The 20,004-nt window shown below is 42.2% G+C and overlaps 2 protein-coding genes across 4 annotated transcripts in view; one reads left to right on the top strand and one right to left on the bottom strand.

Moving 5' to 3' along the window:
• The window catches only part of LOC143031368 (uncharacterized), a 66,045-nt gene extending 48,665 nt beyond the window's left edge, over positions 1-17,380 (top strand). Inside the window, exons 1-3 of one of the 3 annotated variants that reach the window (XR_012966998.1) lie at positions 14,428-14,632; positions 16,721-16,883; positions 17,057-17,380. The gene's annotated coding sequence lies outside the window, so the exon portion shown is untranslated. Of the gene's footprint in view, positions 1-14,427; positions 14,633-16,720 lie in introns of those variants that run through there. The other 2 variants (XR_012966996.1, XR_012966997.1) reach the window with 2 other exon arrangements.
• On the bottom strand, positions 10,253-19,786 carry LOC143031370 (uncharacterized). Its single transcript, XM_076195097.1, has 2 exons — positions 19,041-19,786; positions 10,253-13,149 (listed from the first exon to the last, which is right to left on the bottom strand). Exon 2 carries the CDS (start codon positions 13,117-13,119, stop codon positions 12,181-12,183), a length of 939 nt encoding a protein of 312 aa, XP_076051212.1. The 5' UTR covers positions 13,120-13,149; positions 19,041-19,786; the 3' UTR covers positions 10,253-12,180.
• Between the last annotated feature and the right edge of the window lie 218 nt (positions 19,787-20,004).

Raw genomic sequence — 20,004 nt, 5'->3', positions numbered from 1 at the left:
CACCGCCCCCTCTGTCGGGCTGCCGAAGATGGGTCGCCGCCCCCTCTGTCGGGCTGCCGAAGATGGGTCGCCGCCCCCTCTGTCTGGATGCCGAAGATAGGTCGCCGCCCCCTCTGTCGGGCTGCCGAGGATGGGTCGCAGCCCCCTCTGTCGGGCTGCCGCAGATGAGTCGCTGCCCCCTCTGTCGGGCTGCCGAAGATGGGTCGCCGCCCCCTCTGTCTGGCTGCCGAAGATGGGTCGCCGTCCCCTCTGTCGGGCTGCCGAAGATGGGTCACCGCCCCCTCTGTCTGGCTGCCGAAGATGGGTCGCCACCCCCTCTGTCTAGCCGCCGAAGATGGGTCGCAGCCCCCTCTCTCTGGTTGCCGAAGATGGGTCGCCGTCCCCTCTGTTGGGCTGCCGAAGATGGGTCGCCGCCCCCTCTGTCTGGCTGCCAAGGATGGGTCGCCGCCCCCTCTGTCTGGCTGACGAAGATGGGTCACCGCCCTCTCTGTCTGGCTGCCGAAAATGGGTCGCCGCCCCCTCTGTCTGGCTGCCGAAGATGGGTCGCCGCCCCCTCTGTCGGGCTGCCGAAGATGGGTCACCGCCCCCTCTGTCTGGCTGCCGAAGATAGGTCGCCACCCCCTCTGTCTGGCTGCCGAAGATGGGTCGCCGCCCCCTCTGTCGGGCTGCCGAAGATGGGTCGCCGCCCCCTCTGTCTGGCTGCCGAAGATGGGTCGCCGCCCCCTCTGTCTGGCTGCCGAAGATGGGTCGCCGCCCCCTCTGTAGGGGTGCCGAAGTTGGGTCGCCGCCCCCTCTATCGAGCTGCCGAAGATGGGTCGCCGCCTTCTCTGTCGGGCTGCCGAAGATGGGTCACCACCCCCTCTGTCGGGCCGCCGAAGATGGGTCGCCGCCTCCTATGTCGGGCTGCCGAAGATGGGTCGCCGCCCCCTCTGTCGGGCTGCCGAAGATGGGTCGCCGCCCCCTCCGTCTGGCTGCCGAAGATGGGTCGCCGCCCCCTCTGTCTGGCTGCCGAAGATGGGTCGCCGCCCCCTCTGTCTGGCTGCCGAAGATGGGTCGCCGCCCCCTCTGTCTGGCTGCCGAAGATGGGTCGCCGCCCCCTCTGTCTGGCTGCCGGAGATGGGTCGCCGCCCCCTCTGTCTGGCTGCCGAAGATGGGTCGCCGCCCTCTCTGTCTGGCTGCCGAAGATGGGTCGCCTCCCTTTCTGTCGGGCTGCCGAAGATGGGTCGCCGCCCCCTCTGTCTGGCTTCCGAAGATAGGTCGCCGCCCCCTCTGTCTGGCTCCCGAAGATGGGTCACCGCCCCCTGTGTCTAGTTGCCGAAGATGGATCGCCTCCCCCTCTGTCGGGCTGCCGAAGATGGGTCGCCGCCCCCTCTGTCGGGCTGCCGAAGATGGGTCGCCGCCCCCTCTATCGGGCCGCCGAAGATGGGTCGCCACACCCCTCTGTCTGGCTGCCGAAGATGGGTCGCCGCCCTTTCCGTCGGGTTGCCGAAGATGGGTCGCCGCCCCCTCTGTCAGGCTGCCGAAGATTGGTCGCCGCCCCTTCTGTCCGGCTGCCGAAGATGGGTCGCCGCCCCCTCTGTCTGGCTGCCGAAGATGGGTCGCCGCCCCCTCTGTCGGGTTGCCGAAGAAGGGTCGCCGCCCCCTCTGTCGGGCTTCCGAAGATGGGTCGCCGCCCCCTCTGTCAGGCTGCCGAAGATGGGTCGCCGCCCCTTCTGTCCGGGTGCCGAAGATGGGTCACCGCCCCCTCTGTCGGGCTGCCGAAGATGGGTCGCCGCCCCCTCTATCTGGCTGCCGAAGATGGGTCGCCTCCCCCTCTGTCGGGCTGCCGAAGATGGGTCGCTGCCCTCTCTGTCTGGCAACCGAAGATGGGTCGCCACCCCCTCTGTCTGGCTGCCGAAGATGGGTCGCCGCCCCCTCTGTCTCGCTGCCGAAGATGGGTCGCCGCCCCCTCTGTCGGGCTGCCGAAGATGGGTCGCCGCCCCCTCTGTCGGGCTGCCGAAGATGGGTCGCCTCCCCCTCTGTCAGGCTGCCGAAGATGGGTCGCCGCCCCCTACGTCGGGCTGCCGAAGATCGGTCGCCGCCCCCACTGTCTGGCTGCCGAAGATGGGTCGCCGCCCTCTCTGTCTGGCTGCCGAAGATGGGTCGCCTCCCCCTCTGTCGGGCTGCCGAAGATAGGTCGCCACCCCCTCTGTCTGGCTGCCGAAGATGGGTCGCCGCCCCCTCTGTCGGGCTGCCGAAGATGGGTCGCCTCCCCCTCTGTCGGGCTGCCGAAGATGGGTCGCCGCCCCCTCTGTCTGGCTGCCGAAGATAGGTCGCCTCCCCCTCTGTCGGGCTGCCGAAGATGGGTCGCCGCCCCCTCTGTCTGGCTGCCGAACATGGGTCGCCGCCCTCTCTGTCTGGCTGCCGAAGTTGGGTCGCCGCCCCCTCTGTCGGGCTGCCGAAGATGGGTCACCGCCCCCTCTGTCGGGCTGCCGAAGATGGGTCGCCGCCCCCTCTGTCGGGCTGCCGAAGATGGGTCGCCGCCCCCTCTGTCGGGCTGCCGAAGATGAGTCGCCGCCCCCTACGTCTGGCTGCCGAAGATGGGTCACCGCCCCCTCTGGCTGCCGAAGATGGGTCGCCGCCCCCTCTGTCTGGCTGCCGAAGATGGGTCGCCGCCCCCTCTGTCTGGCTGCCGAAGATGGGTCGCCGCCTCCTCTGTCGGGCTGCCGAAGATGGGTCGCCGCCCCCTCTGTCTGGCTGCCGAAGATGGGTCGCCGCCCCCTCTGTCTGGCTGCCGAAGATGGGTCGCCGCCCCCTCTGTCGGGCTGCCGAAGATGGGTCGCCGCCCCCTCTGTCGGGCTGCCGAAGATGGGTCGCCTCCCCCTCTGTCGGGCTGCCGAAGATGGGTCGCCGCCCCCTCTGTCGGGCTGCCGAAGATGGGTCGCCGCCCCCTCTGTCTGGCTGCCGAAGATGGGTCGCCGCCCCCTCTGTCGGGCTGCCGAAGATGGGTCGCCGCCCCCTCTGTCTGGCTGCCGAAGATGGGTCGCCGCCCCCTCTGTCTGGCTGCCGAAGATGGGTCGCCGCCCCCTCTGTCGGGCTGCCGAAGATGGGTCGCCTCCCCCTCTGTCTGGCTGCCGAAGATGGGTCGCCGCCCCCTCTGTCGGGCTGCCGAAGATGGGTCTCCGCCCCCGCTGCCGGACTGCCGAAGATGGGTCGCCGCCCCCTCTGTCTGGCTGCCGAAGATGGGTCGCCGCCCCCTCTATCGGGCTGCCGAAGATGGGTCGCCACCCCCTCTGTCTGGATGCCGAAGATGGGTCGCCGCCCCCTCTGTCTGGCTGCCGAAGATGGGTCGCCGTCCCCTTTGTAGGGGTGCCGAAGTTGGGTCGCCGCCCCCTCTATCGGGCTGCCGAAGATGGGTCGCCCCCCCCTCTGTCTGGCTGCCGAAGATGGGTCGCCGCCCCCTCTGTCAGGCTGCCGAAGATGGGTCGCCGCCCCCTATGTCGGGATGCCGAAGATCGGTCGCCGCCCCTTCTGTCTGTCTGCCGAAGATGGGTCGCCGCCCCCTCTGTCTGGCTGCCGAAGATGGGTCGCCGCCCCCTCTGTCTGGCTGCCGAAGATGGGTCGCCGCCCCCTCTGTCTGGCTGCCGAAGATGGGTCGCCGCCCCCTCTGTCTGGCTGCCGAAGATGGGTCGCTGCCCCCTCTGTCTGGCTGCCGAAGATGGGTCGCCGCCCCCTCTGTCTGGCTGCCGAAGATGGGTCGCCGCCCCCTGTGTCTGGCTGCCGAAGATGGGTCGCCGCCCCCTCTGTCGGGCTGCCGAAGATGGGTCGCCGCCCCCTCTGTCGGGCTGCCGAAGATGGGTCGCCGCCCCCTCTGTCTGGCTGCCGAAGATGGGTCGCATTCACGCGGTCAAACAAGGTTTGAAAAACGGGTTGTCAAACGCGGTTGAAAATGCATTCACACGGTCAAACCAGGTTAGAAAAACGGTTTGTCAAACGCGGTTGAAAATGCATACACACGTTCAAACCAGGTTTGAAAAACGGTTTGTCAAACGCGGTTGAAAATGCATACACACGGTCAAACCAGGTTTGAAAAACGGTTTGTCAAACGCGGTTGAAAACGCATTCACACGGGCAAACCAGGTTTGAAAAACGGTTTGTCAAACGTGTATGAAAAACCGATCTCACAGTCAAACCAGGTTTGATAAACGGCTGGTCAAACGTTTTTGAAAATACATTCACACGATCAAACCAGGTTTGACAAATGGTTTGTCAAACGTGTTTGAAAACACATTCACACGGGAAAACTAGGTTTGGCAAGCGGTTTGTCAAACGTGTTTGAAAACACATTCATAGGGGCAAACCAGGTTTGATAAACGGTTTGTCCAGCGTGTTTGAAAATACATTCACACGGTCAAACCAAACATTTTTGCCTTATGTGAAGATGAAAATCGGCGGCATTTTTGCCCTATTTGAAGGAGAAAATCGATGGCATTTTTGCTTAGTGTGAAGATGGAAATCGACGGCAGTTTTGCCTAGTGTGAAGGAGGAAATCGACGGTATATCTGCCGAGTGTGAAGATGAAAATCGACGGCATTTTTGTCCTGTGTGAAGGAGAAAATCGACGGTATTTTTGCTTAGTGTGGAGATGTAAATCGACGGCAGTTTTGCCTAGTGTGAAGATGGAATTCGACGGTAGTTTTGCCTAGTTTGAAGGAGGAAATCGACGGTATTTTTGCCTAGTGTGAAGATGAAAATCGACGGCATTATTGTCCTGTGTGAAGGAGAAAATCGACGGTATTTTTCCTTAGTGTGAAGATGAAAATCGACGGTAGTTTTGCCTAGTGTGAAGATGGAAATCGATGGCAGTTTTGTCTGGTGTGAAGGAGGAAATCGACGGTATTTCTGCCGAGTGTGAAGATGAAAATCGACGGGTTTTTTCTCCTGTGTGAATGAGAAAATCGACGGTATTTTTGTTTAGTGTAAAGATGAAAATCGACGGCAGTTTGGCCCTGTGTTTAGAAAATTTGAGGGCATATATACGGTATTTTTGCCTTGTGTGAAGATGAAAATCGACGGCATTTGTGCCCTGTGTGAAGGAGAAATCGACGGCATTTTTGCTTAGTGTGAATATGGAAATCGACGGCAGTTTTGCCTAGTGTAAAGATGGAAATCGACTGTATTTTTGCCTACTTGTGTATATAGAAATCGACGGCATTTTTGCTCTGTGTGAAGGAGGAAATCGACGGCATATGTACCTTGTGTGAAGATGTAAACCGACGGTATTTTTGCCTAGTGTGAAGATGGAAATCGACGGTGTTTTTGCCTAGTTTAAGACGACGTGAAAGGGAAATCCAGATGTCAAGGGGCGAAATTTTCAGGTCAGCACGTGGCCTTACGTAACACTGAACGAAACAGTCTGAGAAAGCCGTGTAGAGAAAAATGTTTTAAGAATATAGAAAAGACGATCAATTTTGACAATTGTGTTCTTATTAAAACTGAGCGAAACATTCTGAGAAAATCCTTAAATACATGTAGAGAGAAACGTTAAAAGACGATGAATTTTGACAATTGTGTTGAACGAAACATTCTGAGAAATTTTCTAAACACGTGGAGAGAAAGATGTTTTAAAAATATAGAAAATATGATGGATTTTGATGCGACGTGACGTCATAACGTCGGCATCAGAGTGCGGGAAGATTTTTCGGTCCTTGTGTTATGGTCATCGCGCGTAGGCAACTTTTTCCTTGACTTTTGGCGATGAAAACATATTTCTGTATTTTGAGGACCAAAAACTCGATGGAGATAATCAGGAAACTTAAAATGTATATATACAAAAATAGCGTTTTCTATCGACGTCATGAAAATAATGACGGCAATGGAGCGCGGTGCATTGTGGGATTAATGACGTCTTTCCCAATGTGAGAATCTAAAAATTAGTCTTTTTGTCAACTATGCATGAGCACAGTTGTATGATTAAGCAGTTGTTGCACATAGATTATATTTCTGACAACACCATATTTCCACCCAAATGTAAATATTTCTTTTCCAAACTCACCCTTTTTGGCGCATTTCATTTACTGCAAAGTATCTACATCAAATACAATGTCTTCATTTCATTCCTTCTTCCTTAAATAACAAAGAAAAGGGAGAAAGGAGAAAGAATGAATTTTGAATTTTAGGTTAATCGTTGGTCGTCGTCGGGTTTGTTGTCTTTAGTGCACGCGCCGTGACGTCATGAGCAGAGACTGGTAGATAAAAAAATAAACGAAGAAATACATTAATAGATCAAAAAGATAAAACAGAAAATTAAATAACAAAGGAAAGAGAGAAAGGAGAAAGAATTAATTCGAAAGAATTAATTTTGAAAGAATTAATTGTTGGTCGTCTTCGGGTTTGTTGTCTTTTGTGCATGCGCCGTGACGTCATGGGCAGAGACTGGTAGATAAAAAAATAAATAATAAAGAAATACATGAATAGATCAAAAAGATAAAACAGAAAATTAAATAATAAAGTAAATAAAAAAAGGAGAAAGAATCAATTTTGAAAGAATGAATTGTTGGTCGTCTTCGAGTTTGTTGTCTTTTGCGCATGCGTCGTGACGTCATGGGGAGAGACTGGTAGATAAAAAAAAAAACAAGAAATACATTAATAGATCAAAAAGATAAAACATAGAATTAGATAATAAAGAAAAGAGAGCCAGAAAAAAGAACTAATTTTGAAATTTAGGTTAATTGTTAGTCGTCGTCGGGTTTGTTGTCTTTTGCGCATGCGTCGTGACGTCATGGGCAGAGACTGGTAGATAAAAAAATAAATAATAAAGAAATATATGAATAGATCAAAAAGATAAAACAGAAAATTAAATAATAAAGAAAATAAAAAAGGAGAAAGAGTCAATTTTGAAAGAATGAATTGTTGGTCGTCTTTGAGTTTGTTGTCTTTTGCGCATGCGTCGTGACGTCATGGGGAGACTGGTAGATAAAAAAAAAACAAGAAATACATTAATAGATCAAAAAGATAAAACATAGAATTAGATAATAAAGAAAAGAGAGCCAGAAGAAAGAACTAATTTTGAAATCTAGGTTAATTGTTGGTCGTCGTCGGGTTTGTTGTCTTTTGTGCATGCGTCGTAACGTCATGGGCAGAGACTGGTAGATAAAAAATAAACAATGAAGAAATACATTAATAGAAAAAATAAGATGAAACATTAGAATTAAATAACAAAGAAAAGGGAGACAGAAAAAAGAATTAATTTTGAATTTTAGGTTAATCGTTGGTCGTCGTCGGATTTGTTGTCTTTTGCGCATGCGCTGTAACGTCATGGGCAGAGACTGCTAGATAAAAAAAATGAATGACGAAGAAATACGTTAATTGATCAAAAAGATAAAACAGAAAATTAAATAACAAAGGAAAGAGAGAAATGAGAAAGAATTAATTTTGAAATAATTAATCATTGGTCGTCTTCGGGTTTGTTGTCTTTTGCGCATGCGCCGTGACGTCAGGGGCAGAGACTGGTAGATAAAAAAATATATATAACGAAGAAATACCTTAATAGATAACAAAGATAAAACAGAAAATTAAATAATAAAGAAAAGAGAGAAAGGAGAAAGAATTAATTTTGAAAGAATTGTTGGTCGTCTTCGGGTTTGTTCTTTTGCGCATGCGTCGTGACGTCATGGGCAGAGACTAGTAGACAAAAGAATAAATAATGAAGATAAAATAATAAATAAAAAATAAATAACGAAGAAATACATTAATAGAACAAAAATATAAAACATAAAATTAAATAACAAAGGAAAGAAAGGAGAAAGAATCAATATATACATATGTAAGTGGAGTAGGGAACACAGGAATCCTAGTCTGAGTTTATTCCTGAGTAGTCAGGAATAAACTCAGAGTAAGTCTCCTGTGTTTCCTACTCCACTTATATCAACCTGTCAGTCTCTCTCTCTCTCTCTCTCTCTCTATATATATATATATATATATATATATATATATATATATATATATATATATATATATATATACCACTTATTCCATGCAAAACTAAATTAGCTTTGCATGGAATAAGTGGTAGCCTATTAGGTTGGACTAGTAATTGGTTGAAAGGTCGAAAACAGAGTTCCTCAGGGTTCCGTTCTTGGGCCACTTCTATTCATAGTATATATAAATGATATAGACCATGGACTAAAATCTACTGTTTCCAAATTTGCTGATGATACAAAACTGTGCGGAGTGGCAAATGATCACTCAAACCAATTAGATATTCAAGAAGATTTAGATCAATCACAGCAATGGTCTGAAAAGTGGCTAATGAAATTTAACAAGTAAATACAAGGTAATGCACATAGATAAAAATAACAGTAAGTACGATTACAAGTTATTTGGAAATTCGTTAACAAAAGTGGATAGTAAAAAAGATCTCGGCGTAATTATCAGTAACGACCTCAAATCATCCAAGCAGTGTATTTCAGCCTCTGAGAAAGCAAATAAGATTCTAGAACTCATTGCGCGATCTTTTGATTTCAAAAGTCCATCACTCATTAACAAGCTATATAAATCGTTAGTTCGTCCACATTTGGAATATGCTGTTTCCGTATGGTCACCGAATCTCATTAAAGACATTGACAGACTGGAAAAAGTACAACGGCGAGCCACAAAACTGATTCCAAATATCAAAAATAAATCATACGAAAATCGACTAAAACATATGAATCTGTTTTCCCAAAAAAAGCGTAGACTAAGAGGTAACTTGATACAGGTCTTTAAAATTCTAAAGGGAATTGACTACATCAAAAGTGACAAAATTTTTACATTGAATGAGAATCAGACAAGAAACAATGGTCTCAAACTGTCCGGAAATAGATTCAATTTGGAAGTAGGTAGAAACAACTTTGCCAACCGTGTAGTTAATGAATGGAATAAACTTCCTGCTCAGGTAGTGCAATGTAGTTCAGTTCGAAGCTTTAAGAATCATTTAGATACCTAAGTAGGATGCTGTAATGATTATAATTTATCTTATATTATTTGTTTCTGTTTTGTTATCATTTGTCTGTCTGATTTTCATTTATTATTAGTTATATGTCAATTTATAATTATTTACTATTTACCTGTTTGTTCATTATTTAACTATACCTATGCATTTATATATTTTATTTGTTATTTACATTATCATAGTTTTTATCTATTATTTTATTATTAATATGATTTTTTCGCATCCGACCTAGATATGGATCAAAAGGTCTCCTGTCGGCATGCTCCGCCTTTGTAATCCTTTGTAAATATGTATATATATATATATATATATATGTATGTATATATATACATATATATATATATATATATATATATAACTATAAATGTACAAAGAAGACCACTTGGAAAAAGAAACTAACAAAGCAGAGCACTTTCGTATATTACATCTTCAGTGCACTTTAGATATAATATACGAAAGCGCTCTACTTCGTTATTTTCTTTTTCCAAGTGGTCTACTTTGCATTAGTGAACACACGTACCCGTGTTCTTATAAGCACACACACACACACACACATATATATATATATATATACATACATATAACATACATACATATATATATATATATATATATATATATATATATATATATATATAATATATATATATATTCATAGTATGTTAAGAGGTTTTCCCTCAAGCATACTTCATTGAAGTGAATGGCAACTTTATTATAACCAAGCTTCTTGTCATACTTTTCTCTTTCTTAAAGGACCCTTGCCTTGTAGCCAAACTGTGTATTCACACCTGGTGTTTCTTTAGTGGAAAGAAAATATCTAGAAGCTTTTCTATTACAAAGGGTGGGGGTTTTAGTGGGTTATGATTGGCGAGTGCCATAGGAGAGGGGCAGGGTGAGCTCACTTATCATAAAATATTAAGTCATTTCAGTCCGTTTGGCCCATCTTGTCATAACTCACCCCAAGATACAGACCATCTCGTACTGCACTACCCAATCACAGCAGTGCCTGGGGGTTACCAGACTATCTATGAAGCAAATCAAACATTCATAGACTGGCTAGCAAATACAAAGTTGGAGGTGTAAGAAAGCCATACGATACTACTACTAGTCCGTTTGGCATTTAAACATACCTGACATAGCACTTAATACCCATATCCGTGTCCACAAGGATTATGGAATTCTTCCTAATGTCATGTTATGACCTGTCTCCCAGTGTTAACACATTAATGATACAACAACCAGTGGAGAAGGGAACTAAAGGAAAATGTTGGTTTCATTGTCTTACCTTTATTAAACTTAAAAAAGAATATTGATACTATAGTATAGGCCATGCATAATCAAGATACTTCAACAGTGCACACACAAATAAGCCAAAGAAACATTTGTACACTTGTCCAAGTGCTGAGCCAACCACACACACCAACCCGGGTGGGAACTCTTCTCTGTCGTTTTATTAAATTTCAACAAAGTGCAGTAACAGACTTTTCTCATTGACACTTTCCAATCCATTCCATTTTCACTCGTCAAACATCTGCTTTGAGATTTATTAACCCATTAGTAATATACCTCATTACAAAAGGAGTCACCAATGAAGGCGAATGGTAATCAACTTGGACCCAAATAAACTCTTTCAACCTTAAAAAAGGGGAGTGGAGGGGGCAGAGGGACTCTGCATAATGTTATTGGTGCATGGGGTCTCTTGGCTGCAGAAAAAAAGGCAGGATAAATTACTAGGTTATTTACAGGCCTAGTATATTTATTTGGAGCGTAACAGACTAACCAAAGGTAATATTCTATGAAGCATTTCTTTGTATAGTTTCTACTTCAAGTACGTATCTCGTTTTTATTAAACATATACTGCAACCAGAAACAATGAACATAAGAGAGGAGGAGTATGAATGTGTTTGAGATGAGGTGCATGAGAAGTATGATAGGGGTTACTAGGTTGGATAGAGTGAGAAATGAGGAGGTGAGGAGGAGAACGGGGGTGGAAAGGAAGTCGGGAGATAGGGTTGACGAAAGGGTATTGGGATGATTTGGACACATGGAAAGAGTGAAAAAAGATTAGTAAAAGAAGTGTGGAAGGTGGAAGGTGTGAACATGAAGGGCTAACCAAGGACGAGGTGGATAGATGGGGTAAAAGGGGCATTGGGAAAGAGGTGAATGTCAGTTGAGGAAGAATGGGAAAAGACAACAGATAGGGGTGAATGGAGAATGGTTGTGTATGGATGATGCTGTAATGCATGAAAGGGAGTGGGTGGGGGATAGGGGGGTGACGGAGTATGTGTGAAAAATAATCTGATGCAGCCTGAAGGGATTTCTCTCTGTCTTCTCTTTTTCTTCATGAGAGAACAGAGAGGGGTGATCACTGATTAAATAAAGTGGCCTTGCTGTGGATGTGCTATATCTTGCAACACTGCTTCTCACCCAGTACAGTGGGCGAGATGCAGGGATGACCCATCATTCAGGAGGAGCCAAGATAAGAGGGAGGGGGTGAATATAGTATGTGGAGATGGAATTGGTGGGAGTGGATTTTATGCCTTTTGGGGGGGGGGACTACCTCTCTTATAAAGGGAAAAAGCCTTTGGCATATGTAAGTGAAAGCTGCATCTACATGGGAACACTTTATAGGATTCTCTCCTGCATGGGTTGCATGCCATCTCTAAGGTGATATTTCACACTGAAAGCTGCATTACAAATGTCCATTTTTATAGCTTCTCTCCTGTGTGGGTCATCACATGGCATTTGAGAACACCTGTTCCCTTGAAGGTTGCACCGCAAAACTCACACTTGAAAGGTTTCTCTCCTGTGTGGGTCATCTGGATATATTTCAGGTCACATTTTGCAATGAAAGATGCAATGCAAATGTCACATTGAAAAGGCTTCTCTCCTGTGTGGGTCAACACACGATCTTTGAGAACACTCGTTTTCAAGAAAGTTGTGTTGCAAATGTCACACTGGATAGATTTCTTTTATGTGTGGGTCATCATGTGATGTCAAATACTATTTCTCAACAAAGTTGTATCACAGAGGTCACACTGGAAAGGTTACTCTCCTGTGTGGATCATCACATGACGTCGAAGACTTGCCTTTCTTGTGAAAGCTGTGTCGCAATGGTCACACTGGTTAGTCTTTTCTCCTGTTCATCATGTGAGACTAAATGTTCCCTTGAATGATGCATCACAAAGGACACACACAATAGGCTTATCTTATGTGTGGGTTTTCATGTGACGTTGAAGATTTTGTTTTCTTACAAAAGCTGACTCACAAAGGTCACACTGGAAAGGCTTCTCTCCTGTATGATTCATCATGTGATATTTGAGATTATCTTTTCCCTTGAAAGTTGCATCACAAATGATACACACGATAGGTTTATCTTCACTGTGGGTTACCACGTGACGTCGAAGATGTGATTTTGTTATGAAAGCTGCCTCGCAAAGGTCACATTGGAAAGGTTTCTCATTTGTATGGGTCCTCACATGATATCTGAGACCACTTGTTCCCTTGAAAGATGCATCACAGAGGTCACACTTGAAAGGTTTCTCTTTTGCATGGGTTATCACATGACGTCGAAGATTTGAATTTGTTTTGAAAGCTGCATCACAAAGGTCACACTTGAAAGGTTTCTCTCCTGTGTGGGTCATCATGTGACATCTCAGACTTTTCTTTGTTGTAAAAGCTGTGCTGCAAATGTCACACTCGAAAGGTTTCTCTCCTCCATGGATCACCATGTGCATTTTGAGATTATGCTTTCCTCTGAAAGATAAGTCACAAAGCTTACACTTGAAAGGCTTCTCTCCTGTGTGGATCATCACGTGATAATTGAGACCACTCACCCATTTGAAAGATGCATCGCAAAGGCCACACTGGAAAGGTTTTTTTCCTGTGTGGTCCATTATGTGACATCGAAGACCTGAGTTTGTTGTGAAAGCTGCATCGCAACGATCACACTTGAAAGGCTTCTCCCCTGTGTGGGTCATCATGTGACATTTGAGACCACTCCTTTTTGAGAAAGTTGCATTGCAAATGTGACACTGGAGAGGTTTCTTTTCTGCGTGGGTCATCATATGACGTTGACGACTTGCTTTTGTTTTGAAAGCCGCATCACAAAGGTGACACTGGAAAAGTTCATCTCCTGCATGACTCATTATAGAAATTTGGATTGTTAAATCCTGGACCTGGAAATATAAATGTATACCTTTAAACATTTATAAAGCTTTGCACATCATAAATGTGTTAAATATTAAATATAAAGTTGGATTTCAACATAAATTCAATCTTACTAAAATAAGTGGAAACACATCATGTCATATGAAATACTGGGAAATAAACAGAAGAATGTGTTTCCTCTCCTTTGGCACACCCAACACCCTCTTACCAAATGCTTTTCAACACTTCTAGCAAACAGAGAGAGCTAAGTTTGTTTGCTGTCATTTAGCATAAGTATAACTATCAATCTATATGTATAACAACCAATCTAGGCTTCTATTTTGGCAACTAAAGGTCCCACAGTGTCAGAAGAATTTTGTGACAGAAAAACAATGGTAGGCAAACAGACAAACAAGCTGAACACTCTGATCCCTATGCTACATGTGTGCGCTATATTTGCATTGCTCAAATTTTGATACCAAACTTAACATTAAGGTGTGAAAGGAGCAATCAAGAAAGAAGAATTCTAGGATGATTTGTTGGATTGTAGAGCTTCGGAGTTAATTGCTTGGTGGTGTTGGGTGACTCGAGAATGTGAGTTGGTGATGAAGAAATTAATGGTATAGTTGGAAGATATAGTATTCCAGGAAAGAATGAGAAAGTGTAGAGAAACTGATGGAGATGTGTGTGCAACAGACGGTTATTGGAAACAATCCCTTCTGAAATGATAGGTTAGGTATTTATCAACCCCATTTCCACCTCCAAGTGTTTATCGACCCCCTTTTGACAAAGTGTGTATCAACCCCTTGGATACTAACACTGACCACTTGGGAGACCTTTGATCTAGCCAGTGTTTGACAAGCATGTATCACACAGTCTTTACCAATAGTTTTACTCTACTGTTGTTTAAGATGGCTGAATATTTGAGTTCTTTGTAGCTGGGTACTCCATGAATTTCATCCTATGACAGAATACTGGACCTCATTCTTTCCTGACAATGGGTTGACATACTTGTTCTTATTTTGCACATAATTTTACACTTATTTGGGTTCAACTTCAGGTAAGATTCCAGCATCACACAAGCACAGGCAAAACACTGATCAGTTTGGGTGTAAATTCATCCTCTAGTACAATCAGTTGGTAAGTTAATCAATTGACCCCTGTGTTTCCATTCTAGTGAACTTGATAATTCGTTTGGAGAAAAAGAATGATAGATCTACAGATAATTTTCAGCTCACCATTTTACTTGAAGCTGAACACCAGTTTTAGCTACATTATTTTCAGGTATTCAAACTGACCTTGCACAGTGCTCATACAAAACAGATTGACTGACCCAAAGCCAGAGACTTTGGCAAGCAGGGGTATGGAAACTTGTAAGTCATCATGCAAATCTATGATTGATAATTATGATGAGACACCTGCAGATGAATATCCTGAGTATGAACCTGAAACATAATTTGAAAGTGAGGCTGGCACTGATGATGAAGAGGAAAGGATTCAAAGTGAGGTTAGGTGAGTTTAATTTCAAAATTAATGGCAACTGCCTGTACCTTGTATTGTACGGGAAGGGAGCTATGCTTGTAGTGACCCATGTTTGTATTTTTCAGCATCAAGCTTGTTCTTAAATTCTTGTATATTTTTTGCACACACTGTTGTCTCATCCAATTTGTTAGACATCTACCACTCTTTGTATTTACCTAGTTGTATTATACAGGAAGGGAGCTATGCTTGTAGTAAGCCATCTTTGTATCTTTCAGCATCAAGTTTGTTCTTAAATTCTTGAAAAGTGTTTGCACACATTGTTGTCTTATCTAATTTATTCCAGATATCCACCACTCTGTGTGGGAAGCTATTCTTTTTCAGATCTCTTCTATAACTATCATTTTTGAATTTCTTTTTATGTCCTCTTGTTTTTCTCTTGTCCCACTTTATTAATCATCTGTATTTAGGACTTTCATACCTTTCATGATTCTATAGTCAGCAGATCTTCTCTTTCTCTTCTTTGTTCCAGAGTTGGTAGTTCCAATTTGGACAATCTTTGTTCGTATGTCAATTTGAAGAGTGTTGGTGCCATCTTTGTCATTGCTCTTTGTATTCTTTCTAATTTCTTTATATTCTTTTTAGTACTGGGTGTCCATAGTGTCGCAGCATACTCCAATCTTGGTGTTATCAGGGTAACTGATATTTTCTTTACCACTTCCTCATCCAAATAGTCAAAAGCCACTTTCATTGATCTCAGTAAGTTGAAGGTTCACCGACTATTGTATTAATGTTTGTCTGGTGACATGTCTTTGCTGATAATTACTACTAGGTCCCTTTCCAAGCTCACTTTTTTTGACTTCACCAATTTTTTATTTTCTCAATATTCTATTTTTACTTTTCCAAACTCCATTATACTACATTTCTTAGTGTTAAAGTTCACTTCCCACTTTTGCCTCCATTTCCAGATTTTATGTAGGTCTTTCTGTAGTGATTCACAATCTTCCTCTTTACTTACTTCCTCTGTACTTACTTTCATTTGTATTTGTCTTTAATTACTACCCTCATTTTCCTCACAGTCAAGAAGTCTTCCATCCATTCCAATAATTTTCCTTTAATACCACCTACTGATTCCATTTTCCTTATTTGTTTTTTTGTCCACCCATCCATCCCTTTCTTGTATTATTTCTATTAATCTTGAGAAGCAAATCAAGTTTATGTTACACGATCTTCCTTGTCTAAATCCAAATTGTGTTGGATTCAGTATATTTTTTTCTTCCAGATGTTTGACCCATCTACTTTTGATAACATTTTCACATATTTTTGCTATGGTGCTTGTAAGGGAGACCAGTCTGTAGTTATTTGGATTTTCCTTGTCCCCTCCTTTATGTATTGGTACTATATTTGTATTTTTCCAGCTCTGTGATACCAATCCTTTTTTGAGTATTTCATTATCTTGTATATTTTGTCCATCAACTCAGCTATGCATTCTTTTAATATCCAGTTTGCAATTCCATCCAGACCGTGTGATATTCTACCATCAAGGATTTTTACTTGGTCTCTGATTTCCTTCTGTGACATAGTTATTTCTTTCATTGGGGGGTATTTTTCTCTCTATTTCCTCCCAGTTTTGCGAGCTTTCTATTGTGAATACCGATTTGAAATATTTGTTCATACTTTCAGCCATTTCTACATCTTTATATTCATAATTCCCTTGGCACAGTCTTACTATTTCTTGTTTGTCTTTTAGTTTACCATTTAGATACATGTAAAACAGTTTAGGTTGTTTCTTACATTTTTCTATTATGTCCTTTTTATAGTTTCTTTTTTCATCTCTGCATATTTTTACATAATCATTTCTTAGTTTGATATATGTTTGCCTTTTACTATTATTTTGATTTTTCCCCCCATCTTTTCCAAGCTTTGTCTCTTTTATCTTTAGCCTCACTACATATTTTGTTGTACCAGCACTTAATGTATACCCTTTCTGGCTTCTGTTTTGGTACATACTTGTTTATTCCCTCATTGTAGATTTCTTCCATCTTTGTTCTCTTCCATTTTGTAACCAATCATCCATGCTACCCAGTCACAACAAAATTATTTTCATTTATGTATTTTCAGGGACACAAGTGATGACCTAGTGTCAGAGAAGTACATCATCTTCCACCCACGTTTGATACAGCTTCACTTGCTCTGCAGTTCAGAATCCAACAGGCTAATTAAGAAGGTCACATTAATCACTGTAAACCAAATGTGTCAACAAAGAATGTGGATTTGCATACCAGTAATAATATTATGTATTGTGCAAGTGTTATTATGCATTGTGCAAATGTATGAAATTTTTGTATTCACATTGTAGACATGAAATATTTCAGTTTGTACCAGTAACTGACACTAAATATGAAATTATTATTATTATTTTTTCTTTAGAATCCAGATTCTTTTTATCACTTTCAGATCATGATGGGATAGTCAACCCTATTACCAGAGTCTATACTGTTTGGGTTTAACTGTAAACTGAGACAGTGTGGCTTAAAGGTCAATTGTGGTGATAATGAAATGGAGACTAAACAACAAGTTACCTACTTATGGGTGACCTTAAACCAAATTTGGTTTGGTGAGGTCATAGCTGATAAAGTACTGGCCAAATGCTCTAACAATATTATTATTGTATCATATCATTATCATTTTATTATATACTGACCTCGGGTGCCATTAGTTTTTACTTTCTTTACATAATGAATTATGTAAAAATTATTATTGGTATTTTTTCATCCAGGAGCCAAGAGGAAAGGAGGGTGAATGGGAGTGGAGTATGTGGGGATGGAATGGGTGGGAGAAGATTTTATATTTTATACATATATATATATGTATATATAATATGCTAATAAGAACATGAGTATGTGTGTTTACTTATGCAAAGTAGACCACTTGGAATAAGAAACTAAAGATGTAATATACGAAAGCACTCTGCTTCATGAGTTTCTTTTTCCAAGTGGTCTATTTGCATATATAGATATATATATATATATATATATATATATATATATATATATATATATATATATATTTGTACTTTCCTTGTAAGGGGGGAAAAGCCTTAGGTATATGTATGTAAGCATGTATTTTTTCAGAAGTGCAACCTACATTATATACTTGCTAAATATTCTAACAACAATATTATTGTATCATACCATAATTTTATTTAATAGTGACCTCAGGTGCCATCAGTTTTTACTTTCTTTACATAATGAGTTATGTATATTATTGGTATTTTTTCGGAAGTGCACATGTATGTGATGTAGCATTATAAACTAAATATTAATTTTGTAAATTATGATATATCAACATATATTTTTCTAGGTGGAAAAACAAGTTTCTAAAAGCATATACAATATTGAATGAAGCTGTGATGATAGGATTGAGATGCCATGTTTTCTGTCTAGTCCTGCTAAAAGCAAATACACTACTGAACAAAGCTGTGACCATAGGATCTGGAATACACCCTCAGTACTTCTATTTGTACCACAGTACTTATTTTTAAAGCAGTGATATGGAGCGGAGATTTGTGCATTTCTTATAGCTATGCAACTCCTGTACAACCTGCAGTCTGAATGAATACCAAAATCAGCCATCAACATCCCTGACAATGACAATGAAGATGACCCTGATGACCTATAGAATTACAGGTATTACATTACTAAAAGCAGGTTAGGGTAGGTTAGAATACACAAATAAATCATACTTTAATTCAATTTCTTCAACCACCTCATCTATCAAAACAAAGAGTGTCTGAAACAGCCCCATTCATAAATGTATTGCTTTTAGCAACCTTTTCTGTTGCTGATTTCTGCCAAGAAAAACATATATTATGTGAATATATTATGATTTATAAAATTAATTAGATTTCTGCTATATCATGTAGGTGTGCACTTCCGAAAAATTACCTTATTTTTGGAAGTACTTGTCATGAATAACATGTTCTCTTCTCAGCTATATATATATATATATATATATATATATATATATATATATATATATATATATATATATATATATATATATATATATAGATATATATTAGCCTTTTCTTTCTTTACATATTTGTCAATGATGATTGTTTTCAGTACTTATGATTTAACATGTTCTATTCTTAGTTATATTATTAGTTGTTTAAATGTATCTGTAATCTCGGCTGTTATTTTCATTATTTCATTCATCACAGTTATAAACTCCACTTTCTTCTTTTTTATTTCCTATTTTTCTCCTTTTTCAAACAACTTCATTGCCTCCTCATCTGTTGTTATGTACTTTTTATTTTCCCTTTTCCTTTCTATGTAAGGATTCTTCTGATTTTTCCATGCAAAAATTGTTGTAATTAAGTTATGGTCTGAGCAGTCATATTCCTCTTTTTTCCTCATCAATCTTCTGTGGTACTTACTTGGTTGGGTGTGGATGATTCAGCTCCTTTCCTTGCTTCTGGGTCGGTCCTTACTCCTCCTTTGGAACACTCACACCACGCGCCCCTTATCTAATTTCTCTACTCCCTAATTGCTAATACTAGCCCCTCCTTTCCTCGGTGGGTCTCCTTCACAACGACGCACGGGCACTCCCCCCCCCCCCCGGGGTTACCAACGCTCGCGCTCTTTGCCCCCCCCCCCCCCATCGGGGATGCCAATCGCCCGTCCCCCGACTGCGCCACATACACTCACATTCACACCATATCTTCATTTCTCTAAACCTTTCAAACATTAGTTTATGTACTATAACAAAGTCTATTGTACTTTTGAGCTCCTGTTCTACAAATCCTGTGCCCATTGAAATCTAATATTATCTGTCCCCATCCTGTTTTAACTTCCATTTTCTTCTCTAGTGCTCTCCATATCCTATGCTCTCTTGTTTTGACTTTTGATTTCCTGTTAACATATATACTAATATTATTTTGATCATTATTCTACTTCTTTTCTCCTTTAATCCCATTATGTTTTTGTTTTCTGCCATGGATTTTTCCATATCTATATTTAAACCCCTTTATATGCTATTAGTAATCTTCCATCTTTTTTTTTGTTTGTTTGTTTGTGTATCTCATGAATTATTGTCAGTGAGCTATTCCAATTTATCTTGTCTAAAGTAATATGTGTTTCTGTTAGGCACAAGATACCTATCCCCTTGCGCTCTATTAGGCCTTCGATCATGTTTTTTATGCCCTGTACGTTTGTTTTATTCTTATATCTGTGTTTTCTGTCTTGCCTTCTGTAGCCTTTCCACTTTTCTCTGTTCCTTCTGTGTGGTTTGGTCTGCTTTGAGCAGTTTTCTGTTTTATATATATATATATATATATATATATATATATATATATATATATATATATATATATATACCAGCCTGTTTCTCCTTCCCTTCTT

This window comes from Oratosquilla oratoria, chromosome 12, assembly GCF_046742065.1.
Source record: "Oratosquilla oratoria isolate Oo_2021 chromosome 12, ASM4674206v1, whole genome shotgun sequence".
Classification (NCBI taxonomy): Eukaryota; Metazoa; Arthropoda; class Malacostraca; order Stomatopoda; family Squillidae; genus Oratosquilla; species Oratosquilla oratoria.
This window is presented reverse-complemented; position numbering and strand designations above follow the sequence as displayed.

What these genes read in the sequence shown, in the direction of transcription:
- LOC143031370 (XM_076195097.1), bottom strand. Translation starts at nt 13,119, where the DNA reads ATGAGTCATGCAGGAGATGAACTTTTCCAGTGTCACCTTTGTGATGCG.